Source organism: Orcinus orca, chromosome 20 (genome assembly GCF_937001465.1).
Source record: "Orcinus orca chromosome 20, mOrcOrc1.1, whole genome shotgun sequence".
NCBI classification, from domain to species: domain Eukaryota; kingdom Metazoa; phylum Chordata; class Mammalia; order Artiodactyla; family Delphinidae; genus Orcinus; species Orcinus orca.
This window is the reverse complement of record NC_064578.1, coordinates 56,775,145-56,791,199: the sequence shown is the minus strand read 5'-3', so window position 1 is coordinate 56,791,199 and position 16,055 is coordinate 56,775,145. Positions and strand designations below refer to the sequence as shown.

General features: G+C 50.2%; 1 protein-coding gene across 5 annotated transcripts in view; it reads left to right on the top strand.

The window, feature by feature from the left end:
* LOC101288959 (uncharacterized) overlaps positions 1–10,928 on the top strand; it is a 61,779-nt gene extending 50,851 nt beyond the window's left edge. For 4 of the 5 annotated variants that reach the window (XM_049703318.1, XM_049703317.1, XM_049703316.1 and 1 more), the window contains 5 exons: positions 2,417–2,508; positions 4,927–5,032; positions 7,359–7,448; positions 9,411–9,502; positions 10,623–10,928. In XM_049703318.1, the coding sequence (XP_049559275.1) occupies positions 2,417–2,508; positions 4,927–5,032; positions 7,359–7,448; positions 9,411–9,502; positions 10,623–10,805 (563 nt within the window). In that variant the 3' untranslated portion in view covers positions 10,806–10,928. Of the gene's footprint in view, positions 1–1,685; positions 1,776–2,416; positions 2,509–4,926; positions 5,033–7,358; positions 7,449–9,410; positions 9,503–10,622 lie in introns of all 5 variants that reach the window. The other variant, XM_033412058.2, reaches the window with a different exon arrangement.
* The last annotated feature ends 5,127 nt before the right edge of the window (positions 10,929–16,055 follow it).

Here is a 16,055-nt window from a genome sequence, read left to right as displayed (position 1 = left end):
GTGCTGCGGGTGGGGGCAGGGAGCCTGTTGGGGGCACGCATCTTTGAGGGGCAGCCTCGGGGGCATGGGCCCTGGGTGAAACTGGGGATGGGCCCTGGGTGTCAGCCAGAGGGGAATTGTGTTGGAGAGGGTGATGTGTAATTTCAGCTTCTGCGTCTGCAGTTGTGTGTGCCCCGAGAGAGAGAGAGAGAGAGTGTGTGTGTGTGTGTGTGTGTGTGTGTGTGTGTGTGTGTGTGTGTGTGTGTGTGTGTGCATGTCCAGGACTGCCTGTGAGGAGGGTGTTCAGTACCAACTAGCAGGCCTGCCCACCTGAGTGGCAGGGGTCTCTGAGTTTCCCTGGAGTGTGTCTGCAGGTGTGCTTGTGTCGTCATGCCCTGGTTTCCCCAGTGCTCACCTGAAAATGTGTGTTTCCAACAATTGTGTGTGTGTCTATCTGGCCAGGTGTTCCCGCTCTTTGACGCAGCTTGTATTTGCACGATTATGTGTGAGGGTCTGTGATGGGTCTCATGCTTCTTACAAAGGCTTACGGGAAGAGGTGTTGACTCTAAGTTATCAGATAATATGTTCTGAGTATGTGTGTGTATTTAATCATATTTAATCTTCATGTTTAATAATTTATAGTCTTCCTTCATGGAGGGGAAAACTGACAGCACAAGAGGTTAAATAACCCCTGAATCAGGGCTTGCCAAGTAAATTACAGGATAGTTTCTTAAATTTGAACTTTAGACAAATAATGAATTACCTTTGGGTATAAGCATGTCCCAAATATTTCATGGGTCTTGGCTATACTTAAACATAATTTAGAAAACTAAATAAAAAATGATTTTTATGTAGACATGACCCATGCAGTGTTTGAACATACTTATACTAAAAAGTGTGTTGTGTATCTGAAATTCAAATCTCAGTTTGCTGTGTATTTCTTGTAATCTTGTTGTTGTTAAATCTGGTGAGCTTGATCCTTGAGATCTCTCGGCTAGTGACTGGAAGGCTGGAACACCCCAGTGCACCCTCCAAACACACTGGTCCAAGTCCCGCCGAGGGTAAAGCTGGGGTGGAGGCGGGGTCCCAGGACCCCACAGCTGAGCCTGCTGCTAGGCAACCTTGCTGCCGTTCTGGCCACTCCCCAGGGGCTGTGGTGAGGGGTCTTCGTCTTCACCGCAGTCCTGAGAGGCCATCACTTGAGCATCCTGTACCAGAAGAGGCCCCCGAGGACAGGGAAGAGGGGTCCTGGTCTGAACCGTTTGGTCAAGCTGCAGTGTAGCCTTAGGACCGGGCTGAAACACAGCACTGGGAATGCTGGCCATGAGTGTGCTTATTTAGTGCCTGCTGTATGTGCCACACCCCAGAGGCCCTTCTGATATCCAGTTAACTGACATTCACTTTCAGGGGCCGAGCACTTTGTGTCATAATATTTCTTGTTTCTCTTAGAGGATCAGAGACCCCACACCCATGGTCTCTGCCCTTGCCCTTGCCAGGCACCACGGCAATCGCTCTCCCCACATCACACACTGGGCCTTGGAAGCCACTCTAGGAGGGAGGCATTGCCAACACTCCCCTTGGATGTTGGGGACCTGGAGACTTGGGAGGGGATGGAGCTGCCTGAGTCCACCTGACAACTGAGAGCGGTGCTGGGGCCATCTGGGTCCCCAGCCCAGACACTAACTGCTCTGGTCCCCTGTCCATAGGGAGCACCTGTGGTGTCACGATGCTACCTCTCAGCACCATCGAGGGCCAGGAAACGGAGGCGGTGCAGACCAAGCCGCCGGAGAAAGGAGGTGAGACACACATGGGGTGGAAAACTGTGCGCAGGTGGCAGTGGGCAGGGTCTCCAGGGTTAGGCTGATGAGGAAGTGTTGACCCTGAAGACTGATCCCAACCCCAAATAGCTCCCACTGGCTCTTCCTGGGGAGGGGGTGCCTTGAAGGACACCCAGGATGGAACTCCCTGACATCACCTGATGTCAGTGCAACCTGTCACTGCCCTACTCAGAGCTGCAGGGATCTCCTGGGAGCTGAATGAATTTGGGCTCCTTTCTGTGGCCTGGACACCCCTGTTGTCTTACCCCAGCCCCTTCACCCACTGGCATTCCCTGTCTGTTCCCTGTGGACCTTTGAGCTGCAATTTAATGCATGTCTGCAGGCACTGCTGTGCAACCTCCAACAAGTGTCCTAACTTCTCTGTGCTTTAGTTTCCTCTTCTCTAAAGTGGGATGTTGAGAGTAGCCATTTCAGAGAGATATTATGAACAACCAAATAAGCTATGATGTGTAAAATACTTAAATGCGTGCCTGGCACAAGGAAACTACTCCACACATGTTAGCTCTTGCCAGTAGTTTCATGATGAAGATTTTATTATTATTGAGTTTCTCAAGCCTCAGAGGGCAAGATGGCCTCATGCCTCTTTCCTCCTCCCTCAGTCCTGCTTTCTGAGAACCCTGATGATCCACCAAAGAAGCCCATCAGAATGAAGGGAATGATGTTATTCAGAGTCCTGCCGTTCTGCCCTGTGGTAAGCCTGTTTCTTTCCTCCCTTTGACCAGACTCCTGAGTTCTGAGAGATCCGGAACTTCCTTTGCCCAGCAGAGACCCTTGGGTGTCTGTGTGCCCCTTGTCCCTCCCTCATCCCAGTTGTGGCCCCATCCTGTGGGGGACAGTTTTCCTTGAAGATGCTGCCTGCTTTCCTGCCTTCTTTTCTTTACTAATTCCTGACTCTGCTCCAATGTCACCTCCTCCATGAAGCCTCCCTTGCTCACTTTTGCCTCATTTCTCTCTAACCCCTGCCTTCCTGAATTTTTTTCAGAGTAATCATTGCTACCTGAGAGCGTACCTGTATCTGTGTGTTCATCATCTGTGTTCCCTACTCGAGTGGTTCTTGGGGAGCAGCAACCTCCTCTGTTGTTCAATGGCATATGCCCCTGCCTAGAACAGATGTAGCCAGCGTTAGGCACTGTATACACATGGGCTGATTACGTGAGGGAATGAGTTACGTAAGGGTCCCTCCTGCGCAGGCAGCTGTGGCTTTGTCCACCTGGACACCATTCCTCCTCCTGCTACTAACACCCTTGACTTTTCTTGGGGGACCACCTGTCTCCATGCCCTTCGGATGGATCTGATCCCATCCTCAGACCAGCTCCAGGTATGCCCCTGACCAGTCAGAGCCGGCAATGCCAAGGTCCCCCATGATTGTTCCAGGCTGGGCACGTGTCTCAGCCTTTGCCAATGAGGCGTCTGCTCTGTGTCTGGGATCCTTAACAGGTAGGGGCGGAGTTTGGAGCGGCCCTGATGGGGAACCATGGGTGCCACGGGGAGAGGTCAGGGGAGGCACAGGGTCAGGATGCTCGCAAGAACACGTTTCCTATTAGTGCCTGCAGCAGTCCCAGGGAGGACTCTCTAGAAATGTTATTAGAAAAGAATGTAAGAGTCACAGATTTTGCAAAGCAGTACAAAGATCATCCAAATTCACCAATTGTTAATATTTTTCTGTTGGTATGTTTTCTCTTGTAAATATAATATGTATATTATATGTATATAATATGTATGTTATATATATATGTATATATTCCTCAGTGTGTATCACCTTAGAAATAGAATATTCTCTTATATAGTGTGGTTTTGAAGACCAGAGTCACACCCTGCCACATACTAATGTTTTTTGCTGTTGTCGTATGTTGTTGTTTTTTACCTTTTCCCCCAGTGAGATTCAGGGTAGCTATGATCTCTGGAATACCATCTAATTGATGCCGTGTCTTGCATTTGAGCAGGAATTCAGGTATAATTTTCTTCCCTCCAGCACGGTAACCACTAACTGCATGAGGCTACTTCAATATCAATGAATCAATCTTAAAAAAAATTCAAAACACGGTTTCTCGGCCGCTCAGGTTTCAGTGGCCAGGTGTGGCCAGTAGCTACCGTACTGGACATTGCAGATACAGAACATTGCCATGGTCACAGAAGGTTCTGTCTCAGGACTGGGTTAAATATCTTATATTATCAGAATTATCACACAGTGTAGCCACCAGAAAGTGAGGATATGGGCTTGGTGAGAGCTTTCTTATTTTAAGGTTGTTATTTCAAATTTTGTACGTAATCAAGACTCAATGGCTGTTTTTATATTATACTCTTTTCATTCTCAGGATCCATATCTTCATAAAGTATTTCTTTTTTAAAAGAAAAACAACAAACTGTATCTATTCACGTTTCTGCCCAAACTGCCCTTTTACCAGAGAGCAGCTTGGCTTCATCTACTGCAGGAGCTGGCACAGAAAATTCTCTAGGTCAGGAGTGGGCAGACTCTGGCCATCCAGCCACAGCCTGTAGTGTAAATAAGGGCTCATTAGCACGGCCACGTCCATCCTCAGGTAGGGTCTGGGCTGCTTTCCTGCAAAGTCCAGTAGCTGTGACACAGACCTGATGGTGCACAAAGGCTAAACTATTCGCCATGACATCCTTGACAACAAAGGTGACTGATCTGGCTTTGAATAGATGCCAGACTGAAGTCAGTACGGGTGAGAGTGTGAGAAAAGTTAGAAGAAGGGGGAAAACAAACTGCTGTGACTGTGATGCACAGTGTAAAGGATATGTTGTGTTTGGGTCCAGCACACATGTGCTTCTGTGTGTGTGGCATGTGTTTCTTCATATTCCAGTAAGAAGTTTAAGAAACACTACTTACCCTTATTACCTGAACAACTGATTCTCTTCCACCTAAAACGTGCCATTGGCGACATTTTATATTGGTTTCTCTAACCAATGAGGATGAGGAGGTCCCCGACCTCCCCCAATAGTGAAATTGAAGGGAACACTCAGATACCTGTGCTGGTGTCAGAGACTGTTGTAACCACCTGACGAGTGTTGGTGGTCAGGGGGGTTGAGGGGGTGTGCGTGACGCTGAGCGACTCAGCTCTGTACATTCCTCGGAGTTTGTCCACAGATTCCCTGGACATCTTCGGAGCCAGCGCTGCGCGGGCGCCAAGGACAAGCACTGAGCAAGCCTGCCCGCTCCTGCCCAGCGGCCCAGCCAGAAGCCGGGTCCGGAGGTCAGTCCCGCGGCTGCAGCTCTGAAGGGTCTGCGCCATCCGGGCGGGGGCGCAGCGCGGGGCGGCGGGATGGCGCCGCGGGGTCTCCGCGGGGAGGGCGGCGCTCCCAGGCAGGATGCGCGGGTGCGTTCGCGGCAATGGGGTGCAGGAGCTGCTGCCTAGGAGCCCCTGAGACCTGATGGTGCCCGCGGTGGGGCCCCTTGAGGAACCCGCGTCTCGCCTGAGGGCGGCCAGGATGCTCAGACCCTTCTGAGCCGCAGGGCGACTCCAGGTCCGAGGATTTCTCTGGCCGCTGGGAGGAGGGAAGAGTGGAAGCGACAGAGGAGTTTGGGGTGTCAGTAGTAGGGGTGGCGGGGACTCCGTCCAGGACAGGTGGAGGAGGAGCCCGGGTCCTGGTCCTGAGGTTTTAGGGGGTAGAACGGGCAGACGGGGGACTCTAGTTGGATGGAGGAGGCGGGAGGAATAGGTTTGCTCTGCACACCACAGAGGTCAGTCAGGTAACGAATTCGCTTAATGGAACATAGGAAAATGATTTGCGGGAGAGTCCAGAAGGTAGTTTGGGGGGTCGGGAGGGGCAGGGAGTCCCTGCAGATGGGTTGGGGGTTCACTAAGGACGCATAAGAAGGTTAGCAGATGAAAAGGGCACTTGGAAAACAGGTTTTGAGCCTCCAGTGCTTCTGTGTGCCTGCGTGCTGCGGGTGGGGGCGGGGGGTGTGCTGGGGCGATTATCTTAGAGCAGCGGCCTCTGCGGATGGGCCCTGGGTGAGAATGAGCGTGGGCCCTGGGTGTAGGCAGAGGGAAATTATGTTGGAGAGGGTGATGTGTAATTTCAGCCTGTGGGTCTGCGTTTGTGGGTGGCTAGAGGGTGTGTGTGTGTGTGTGTGTGTGTGTGCACGCGTGCGCGCGTACGTCCAGGACTTTGTGTGAGGAGGGCGTTCAGTACTAACTAGCAGGCCTGCCCACCTGAGTGGTGGGGGTCTCAGAGTTTCCCTGGAGTGTGTCTGCAGGTGTGCTTGTGTCGTCATGCCCTGGTTTCATCAGCGTTCATTTGAAAATGTGTGTTTCCAACAATTGTGTGTGTGTCTGGCTGGCTGGGTGTTCCCACAAATTGATGCCTCTTGTATTTGCATGATTAAGAGTGACAGTCTGTGATTGCATCTTACACTTCTTAAAAAGGTTTACAGGAAGAGGTGTTGACTCTGATTTTCCAGATAGCGTGTTGTCAGTGTGTCTGTATGTGTGTGTATTTAATCATATTTAATCCTCATGTTCAATAATTAATTTTACTCATTTTTCTGGAGAGGAAAGCTGACAGCACAAGAGGTTAAAGCACCTCTGAAATGGGGATTGCCAGGTAAAATACAGGATGCTTACTTAAATTTGAATTTCAGACAAATAATGAATTACCTTTGGGTATAATTCTGTCCCAAATATTTCATGGGACTTGGGTATTCGTAAACATAACTTCGTATATCAAATAAGTGATTTTTATGTAGACATTTACCATGTGGTGATTGGGACCTATCATGCTAAAATATGATTTGCCTATCTCAAATTCAAATCTCAGTTTGCTGTGTATTTGTTGTAATATTGTTGTTAACTCTGGCAAAATTGATCCTTGAGATCTCTCAGCTAGTGACAGGCAGGTTGGAATCCCCACAGTGCACCCTCCATACAAACTGGCTGAAGTTCTGCCCAGGGTAAAGCTGGGGTGGAGGCGGGGTCCCAGGACCCCACAGCTGAGCCTGCTGCTAGGCACCCTTGCTGCAGTGCTGGCCTCTCCCCAGGGGCTGTGGTGAGGGGTCTGTGGACCGCCCCCCTCGTCTTCACAGCAGTCCTGAGAGGCAGTCACTTGAGCATCCTGTACCAGAAGAGGCCCCCGAGGACAGGGAAGAGGGGTCCTGGTCTGAACCATTTGGTCAAGCTGCCTTATAGCCTTAGGACACAGCTGAAATACAGCACTGGGAATGCTGACCATGAGGTGCACTTATTGAGTGCCTGTGTACGCCAGACTCCAGAGGCCCTTTTGATACCCAGTTAACCAACCTTCACCCATGATTCCCAGCACTCTGTGTCATAATATTTCTTCTTTTCCTTAAAGGGGCGCCATGGCCATCGCTCGCCCCACATCACACACTGGGCCTTGGAAGCAGCTCTAGGAGGCAGGCATTGCCAACACTCCCCTTGGATGTTGGGGACCTGGAGATTGGGGGGGGGGATGGAGCTGTCTGAGTCCATCCAACATCTGAGAGCAGTGCTGGGGTTCACACCCAGGCCATCTGGGTCCGCAGCCCAGGCACTGACTGCTGTGGTCTCCTGTCCATAGGGAGCACCTGTGGTGTCACGATGCTACCTCTCAGGACCATCGAGGGCCAGGAAACGGAGGAGGTGCAGACCAAGCCGCCGGAGAAAGGAGGTGAGACACACATGGGGTGGAAACCTGTGGGCAAGTGGGAATGGGGAGAGCATCCAGGGTAAGGCTGATGAGGAAAGGTTGACCCTGAAGACTGATCCCAACCTCAAATATCTCCTAGTTGCTCCTCCTGGGAAGGGAGGGCCCTGAGTGGCACCCAGGATGGAACCTCCCTGACATCCTCTCGTCAGTGGGTCCTGTCTCTCCCCTGCTCAGAGTCTTCAGGGGTGTCTCTCAGGAGCTGGAATCAATCTGGGCTCCATTTTGTGGCCCGGATACCTGCCTGGACTGGCCCTGCATCCAGTTGCCAGGTCAGGAATTGCAGGGTCATTCAGGTGGAGTACGAAGGAGGCTTGACCCAAAGAGTTGGCGGAGAGGGTTGGCAGGAGCGGGGTGATTCCTGTGAAGCCTGTGGACCCTGCTGGTAGCTTGGACACATGAGTGAGGGCTGTTGGTTTTGCTGGGATGCTTCCTTTCTGAAACGTCTTACTTTGCAATAATTTTATTTTCACAAGAAGTTGCCATAATAGCACATAGAAGTTCCATGGACACTTCATCCCATCTCCCCCAGTATCTTTATTTTATATGATGATACTACAACATCAAAACTAGCCCATGGATATTGGCACAATCCGTGTGTGTTTCTACTTGTGTTTCATCACATCTATAGCTGTGTGTAACCATCATAAAAAACAAGATACAGGCCACTTTTTTAGCTACCTACTTCCTGACCAGAGGTAGCTACTTTCCAGCTTCTTGTCCAATCTTCCAGAATGTTCTATGCTCACTCATACAGACAAGGATGTGTATCTGTTACTATGTATTCATGTCTGATGCACTGTGTGTACTCTAGATGCCACTGCCGGTTCCTCTTTTGTCTTCTTTCATTTAATTCTGATCTGACACTTGGTATCTTCCAGTCCCAGTCCCAGTGCTTTCCAAGCACCCAATCACTCATGCTTCACAACTCTGTGAGGTAAGGACAGTGATTGCCCCCTTTTGCAGATGGGAAATCTGAGGGGTGACAGGGATGAATGATCAGCTCATGCTGGGATTTGAAGCGTTTGGCCTCGGGGTCTTTGACCTTAAGCCCTGTGTCCCCTGTCCATCTTGGGGACTCTTCCCCACAAGATGACAACTTTGTGTTCCAGCTGCCTGGCATTCCATGGTCTGTCTGTCCTGTGTTCTAATTTATTTAACCTGGTTCGTACAGGTGGCCATTTGGGTTATTCCCAATCTTTGAGGATGACAATAAATGCAAGTAGAGGTAGGATTATAGTTGGGCCATATGGCACACGGAGGAGTATAACCATGATAATGTGTTTAAAAATTGAAATGGAAGCATCAAAGGGGTGTACATTTGTCATTTTGACGGGTTGACTGAATGGTCCTCGGTAGAGAGGCGGATTTCCATTCCCAGCAGGAGAGTAGGAGTTTCTAAGAAAATATCTGGATTTGTTCGTAGCTTTAAAATATCAGGGGATTTCACTCTAAATCAAGACATCTGTCTTCTGTGGGGAAACTAGACAATTTTCTGGAGGGGCATCCCCACAGGCAGCTGCATATCAGCTGTCCCTTCCTCCTGGACACGGGCTCCCCAGGGTGCTACCATCTCCAGAGACCCTGTTGTCTTACCTCAGCCCCTTCACTCACTGACATTCCCTCTCTGTTCCCTGTGGGCCTTCGGGATGCAATTTGATGCATGTCTGCAGGCGCTGCTGTGCAACCTCCAGCAAGTGTCCTAACCTCTGTGCCTTGGTTTCCTCATCTCTAAAGTGGGATGATGATAGTAGCCATCTCAATTTAGCTATGATGTGTAAAATACTTAACTGCGTGCCTGGCACATAGCAAGTACTCAACACATGTTAGTTCTTGTCAGTGGTTTCATGATGAAGATCTTATTATTATTGAGTTCTCAAGCCTCAGAGGGCAAGGTGGCCTCATGCCTCTTTCCTCCTCTCTCAGCCCTGCTTCCTGAGAACCCTGGTGAGCCGCGGAAGAAGTCCACTGGAATGAAGGGAAGACTGTCATTCAGAGTCCTGCCAATCTGTCCCATGGTAAGCCTGCTTGTTTCCTCCCTTTGACCAGAGGCTCCTGGGTTCTGAGAGGTCAAGTACTTCCACCATCCTCTCTGCTCAGCAGAGACCCTTGGGTAGCCAGGTGCCCCTTGTCCCCCCCAAGGATGTGGCCCCATCTGTAAGGGATGGTTTTCCTTGAAGATGCTGCCCTCTTTCCTGCTTCCTTCTCTTTCCTAATTCCTGCCTCTGCTCCAATGTCACCTCCTCCATGAAGCCTCCCTTGCTCACTTTTGCCCCACCCCCCTGCCTTGCTGAATATTTGTCAGATAATTACTGCTACCCAAGAGCATACCTTGTATTTGTTTGTTCATTCTGAAGGGGTAGGAACCTGTTCTGTTGTTCAATGACATATCCCCCCTGGCTAGAACAGATGTAACCAGCAGTAGGCACTGTACACATGTGGGCTGATTAAATGAAGGAATGAATTAGGGAACGGTCCCTGCTGAGGCAGGCAGCTGTGGCTTTGTCCACCTGGATACCATTCCTCGTTCTTTTGTTAAAACACTTGATTTTTGGGTGGACCATCTGCCTCCATGAACTTTGGATGTGTCTGATCCCATCCTCAGACCAGCTCCAGCTATGCCCCTGACCAATCAGAGCCAGCAATGCCAGGGTTCCCAGTGATTGGTTCTGGGCTGGGCACGTGACTCAACCTTAGCCAATGAGGAGTCTCCTCCGTCTCTGGGATTCTTAACAGGTGGGAGGGGAGTTTGGAGGGCCCTGATGGGGAATCAGGGGGGCCGTGGGTACAGGTCAGGTGAGGTACAGGGGCAGGATGCTCACAAGAACACCCTTCCTGTTAGTGCCTGCAACAGTCCCAGGGAGGACTTTTGAAGAGGTTTTCTTATTAGGGAATAGTGTGAGAATCAAAGACTTTATGAAAACAGTACAAAGGTCATCCAAATCCACCGATTGTTAACACATTTTCTATTTGCATGTTTTCTCTAATATGAATATATATAATACATGATGTTGATGGTGCTCAACATCCTGCAATGTACAGGATGCCCCCCTTCCCCGAAAGAATGATCTGACCCCAAAATGTCATTAGTGTGACACTAACGTTCTGTTCTTTCTTCTCTGTTTGCTTTCCTTCCAGCCAAGTGTTTGCTTCACCTATTACTTGGAACAGGACGACCCTGACTCTGATTCCCAATTTCCTCCTGAACCTTTGAAAACTGACCCAAATTGCACCTTCGTTCCTCTGCCTGTGTTAGAGTTTCATGAAATCAAGGTGTGTGAATGTCCCCTGTGCTGTCTCAGCTTTGTCACTGCTTCCTAATACCTGAGCTCCCTCTGCTTCCTGCTCTTGACTCAGCACCCTGGAATCATGCATGCTGGGCTACTGTGATGTAAAGTCCCCAAATACAGCTGCTTAAATAAACCGAACTTGATGTCTCTCTCATGATTGTGGTCTGTGTGTAAAACTCCCAGGGCTGGGGTGTTGCATCCCCGTGGAGTTGGGCAGCCAAGTTCCTTTGACCTTGGTGCTCTGTGCCACGTGGCTGGAGAGGGCTCACCCCCCCATATCCCGTCCACATTGTGGCTCAGGGGAAGGGGAGGAGGATGAGGGAAGGGGAAGACACACTTTAGTCCTTCAGAGGACAACTCCTACAAGATGCCCAGATCACTTTTCCTTAAACCTCATTGGCCAGAACATAGTCACATGACCACATCTAGCTGCAAGAGATGCTGGAAAGTGCAGTCCTTAGCTGGGCAATCCTGTGTCACCTACTAGCTTCTATTATTATAGCAAAGGAGGATGAATATTGTGTCCACCGCTGACCAGGTCTCTTAGCCCCGGCACCAGGCTGTGATGAATACATGAGTGAATAAATGTACTCTTCAATACTGTATCTCTCTCCCATTGACTAGGATCTCCTCCATTTTTACACACATATTTAGAATGATGAACCTTCGAGCACTGACCATGTGGTAGGCACTGAGCTAATGTCTTTACACATTTTGATCCACTTAATTCTCACAACCATATGGCTGGTTCTGTTATTATCCATCTTTCCAAGAGAAGAGAACAAAGAGGCACAGAGAGTTCATGTCACTTGCTTCAGGTCACACAGATCATAAGTAGCCAAGCCATGATTCAAACCCAGGCAGGCTGGCTCCAGAGTCTCTGCCAACAACCACAAAGTCGAAGCTGTCGACTGAAGTAAAAATACACAACACGAGAGGGGTGAATTTCAATTTTACTTGGGGACTTACTGAGGATTAGAACCAGGAGATAGCCTCTCAGAGAGCTCTGAGGAACGGTTCCAAAAGGTAGGTAGGAGGTCAGTTTCTGTGTGATTTTGGAGAAGGGGTCCATGCAGTCAAGCACACATCTCAGCACAAGGTTCCTGTTGGTCGTGAAGAACAGACATCTCAGTCAATGATTTTAGTGCTTTTCTAAGTATGGGAAGATGCAAGAGTCTTGGTTCATAATATTTTCTCCTGAAAATATCTAATTATCTGAGGGCCATTTCCTCCACTTTTCCCAGAGCATAGAATGCCTCACCCGGATCTTCACTCTGAATTCCTTTCAGGGTGAACTGTAGGTAGGACTGGAGAGTGGGGAGCATCCTTTAGTTGGTAAATTTTAGAAGCAACAGCCACAAGGGGTCGTGGAGGTGGCTCTGCTGAGGTTTCTGGGCTCCTCCAGATGCCTGGTGGACGCTGGTCCTCAGCTCACCTAGGCTGGCTTCTCTTGGGGGACTGGGGAGACCTGGCCCTGCTCTAGGTAACTTTCATCCTCCAGCAGGCTCGCCTAGGCATGTTCATCCCCATGCAGTGTTCAGGGCACAAGATAGAAACCAATAACAGTTTCTCAAGCACTTCAAACTTCTCCTTAAGTCACATTTTGCCAGGATCCCATTGGCCAAAGCAATTTTCATGGCCAAGCACAGATTCAGAACAGGAGGGCACTGCATACTTAAATGTCAAATGGTATGGACATGGGGCAGGGTGGAAAACTCTGGCCATTTTTGCAATCTACCACAATGCAATTCTGAACACATTCCCAACTTCCAGTGGATTTCCATGTCCTCTCCTGGGCCGCGTGGGGGACCAGTCCCTCGGTGAACAAGGATGCTGTCTGGCGGTACAGGAACCAGTGATCTTCAAGGACGTGGCCATGTCCTTCACCCAGGTCCTGCTGGAGCTGGTTCAGAAGGACCTGTACAAGGACATGTTATTGACAACTGTGGGAATCTGAGCTCCCTGTGTAAGGACGGCCTCCCCCAGTTCAGGCAGGGCTCACCAGAGCTTGGTGGTCTGGTGATTCCAAAAGGCTATAAAGTTTCCAGAACACACGGATGAGCTCCAGCCCCGGACTGGCCTCTAGCACTGGGATTTTGATGGTGTTGGCTCTGCTCCTGGTCTCAAGACAGCTTCCAGGAGCCCCAGGAGCACCAGTGCTCTAATTCACTTGCAACAGGAATGGTAGACTATTTTGGTGCTTGTATTCCCCCCCAGGAGTCTGACCTGATCTGATTGGATCTGGCTTCATCACATGACCACAGCTAACCAATTACAGTGGCCAGAGAGATAAGGTATGAGCTGATTGGCTGATGTACGCAATGGGGTGGGCTCTGCTGCCTGGGAACTACTTGGATCTCCATCCTTAGAAATTTGAGCTGGTGGGGTGGAAGGTGTGGGTAGGTCAAGGTGGATGTGGAGGCTGGGGAGGGAGTTTCCCCACATTCCCTCTGGAGGTCCTTTTTTTATCACACGGTTGGTCTTTCTATGCAAACATTTGGTCTGGGTTGCATGCTGGGAGGCATCTCACCCTTCTTTCCTTCTTTGGAGCCGGGCATCAGGTTTTCAAACCAAAGTTGACCACCAGGTTGGAGCAAGGAGATGATCCTGGTGTCAGGGAGAGAGATGTCCCTGGAGCCCCCCAGCGAGGTGATGTGGGATCAACGTGAGCAGGAGAGATAGCACTGCAATCTCCATGGGAAATCCTCCCTATACGCCCCTGGGGAGGTGGGACTAGTCTGCAGGACAAGTTTCCTTCCAGGATGGCTTTTCCATTCCTCCAGCCCGAGAGATCCTTCCACTCTCATGTTCTCATCCCCACCCTTCTTCCTTGTCCTGCATCCTCTGTATCAGACTCCTTGGGTGGCAGGTGACAGAAACCCTGACTCAGGGCCTTGGCACTGGCTGTTTCCTCCATCTGCAGGGCCCCTCCTCCAGGGTTTCTCTGCTGCTGCTTCAGCCAGCACCTTTTAATTTTCCTCCTTGTACGCATGTAGTGGGGCCTTCATAGTTTACAAGATATTTATGGCAGTTCTTTCGTGCTGGCTGGTTTTAAGATTATCACCAGTTTACAGCCCTCTGTTACTTAGGAAGGCATCCACCCATTTCTGAGTAGTAAAATTATCACCTATCAGCTTCTTCGCCTCAAGAATATAGGAGAACATATAGAGAGTTTTCTCGTTCAGATAATACACATATTTCATAAGAATCCCAAATAGTAACAAGGTGTATTCATTATAAAAACAAACAAACAAACAACCTCTTTCTCACTCCAGCTTCTACTTCTGAAGTTCTAACTTTATTGATATTTATAACCTATCCAGCTTGAGATATTTCAATAAATTAAAGTTTTGTTTTCCAAAACCAGATTCCAGTGGTACAAGTACACATCCATCAGAATGACTAGAGGAAAAATATGAGAGTTGGTGAGGCTGTGAAACCCCTGGAACTCTCATGCATTGTTGTGGAAGGGTAAATTGGTGCAGCTCTTCAGAAGAGAAAACTAGTGGCTGTCGTCTAGGAGAATTGCACCTATACACGCTCCGATCCGAATAACTCCACAGTGTGGCTGGGGGTCACTGTGTGTCTGATGATTCTGCAGCCCCCTAACCCGCCCCCCTCCCCGTGACCCGGGCATCCAGGCTGTTGTGTCTCTGCTGCTCAGAAGCATAACCTGCGGCTCTTCCCTGTCAACTCGCACTTCCCTTCTCCTGGAAGACCTGGTCCAGGACTGGGTCCAGGTGGGGCGAGGGGGAGGGGTGCTGTGGGGAGGATGGCTGTTTGAGGCCCAGCTGGAATGCCCAGAAACAGAGACAGTGAGGCAGGAACGCTGGGGTCAAAGAGGAGGTGCAGGACCAGGATTTCCAAACCCTAGTAACGATAAGTTGTAGCCAGCATGACAACTTTGTATACTTTGTTTCAGGCACTGTTTCAGTCACTCGACCTGAGCATCTATGTGGGCAGGGGAGGGGCAGTGGTCGTGAGGGGCTCCTTTCGCGCCTTTGTCCTGCGCGGTCCCCGGGCACGTTTTCTGGACCCTCTGCAGGATGCCTGGGACCAGCACTGAGCTAGCCCGCCCCGCCCCTGTTCCCCGGGAAGCCCGCGCCAAGTCACAACCCGTTCGGGAGGTCAGTCCTGCCGTTGCAGCTCTGAGGGGTCTGCGTGTGCTCGGGGCTGGAGGGCTGATGGGGGTCGGGGAGGCAGTGGGATTGCGCTGAGGGGCTGCAGAGGGAAAGGGAGGGGGCTCTCGGGGAGGGGGCTCCCTGAGAGCGCGCGCCAAGTGCGTTCAGGGTCTGGGGGTCTCAAGGGGCGCTGCCTAGGAACCCGGGACCCGTGTGGCGGGCGCTCCGGCTAGTCACGTTGAGGACCAGGGAGTCACCCCAGGACGGCCAGCAGTTCTTGGTCCAGTTGAGCGCACAGGCGACTCTGATTCCCGTGGATTCCTCCTGCCACCTAGAGGAGAGAAGACCGGAGGGACAAGACAGGACGCTGGGTCCAGCAGGGAGGGGACAACGGGGGCTCTGTCTTCCTGACTGGTGGGGAGCACGGGTCCAGGGGGTATGGGGACAGCGACAGGGACAGTGATGCAGGGAATCTGAAGCCCCGGAGAGGAGGTGAAGGATGCCATCTCCTGATACTCACCCCCTAATAACAATAAAATTGTAGCCAACCCATAAATTGCCTGTACAGGTCTCATACACTATTTCAGTCACTTGACATGTGATGTGGTTCAGGATACCCTACGCCTAAATGTGGCACCTGGCATATTGAAGCTGAAGGGGTTTGAGAAAACAGCCAAAGCAGGAAATTCACTCTCACCTCTCCTTTCCCCTTCTTCCCTGAAACAGGTCATAAATCCCTCATGGGAGACGTGCCCTCCCTATACCAGGAGGAAAGGAGCATCCTTATCGCCAAAGAAAAAGGAACGCTTCCAAGAAGAATCCTAACACACAGGCCTTGCTAAGTTTCCACCAGGTTATTACACTTACCTCCTATTCCTTAACCTCTTATAGTCTTCCACACTGTCCACGCCCTATCAAACCTAGCATAGAATACTCAGGTCTGTTTCTTTGGGTCTTCATTTCCTTAGGAAGGCTCTTGTGTCATGTAAAAGTTATATTAAAACAACTTGTAGGCTTTTCTCCTGTTAATCGTCTTTGTTCGTTAACTTTCAGACCCACCCAGGGACCATAAGAGGGTAGATGAAAAAACTTTCCTCCACTACACATGTATTTAATCATATTTGATTCTTATATTTAATAAGTTACTGTCTTTTCATTCT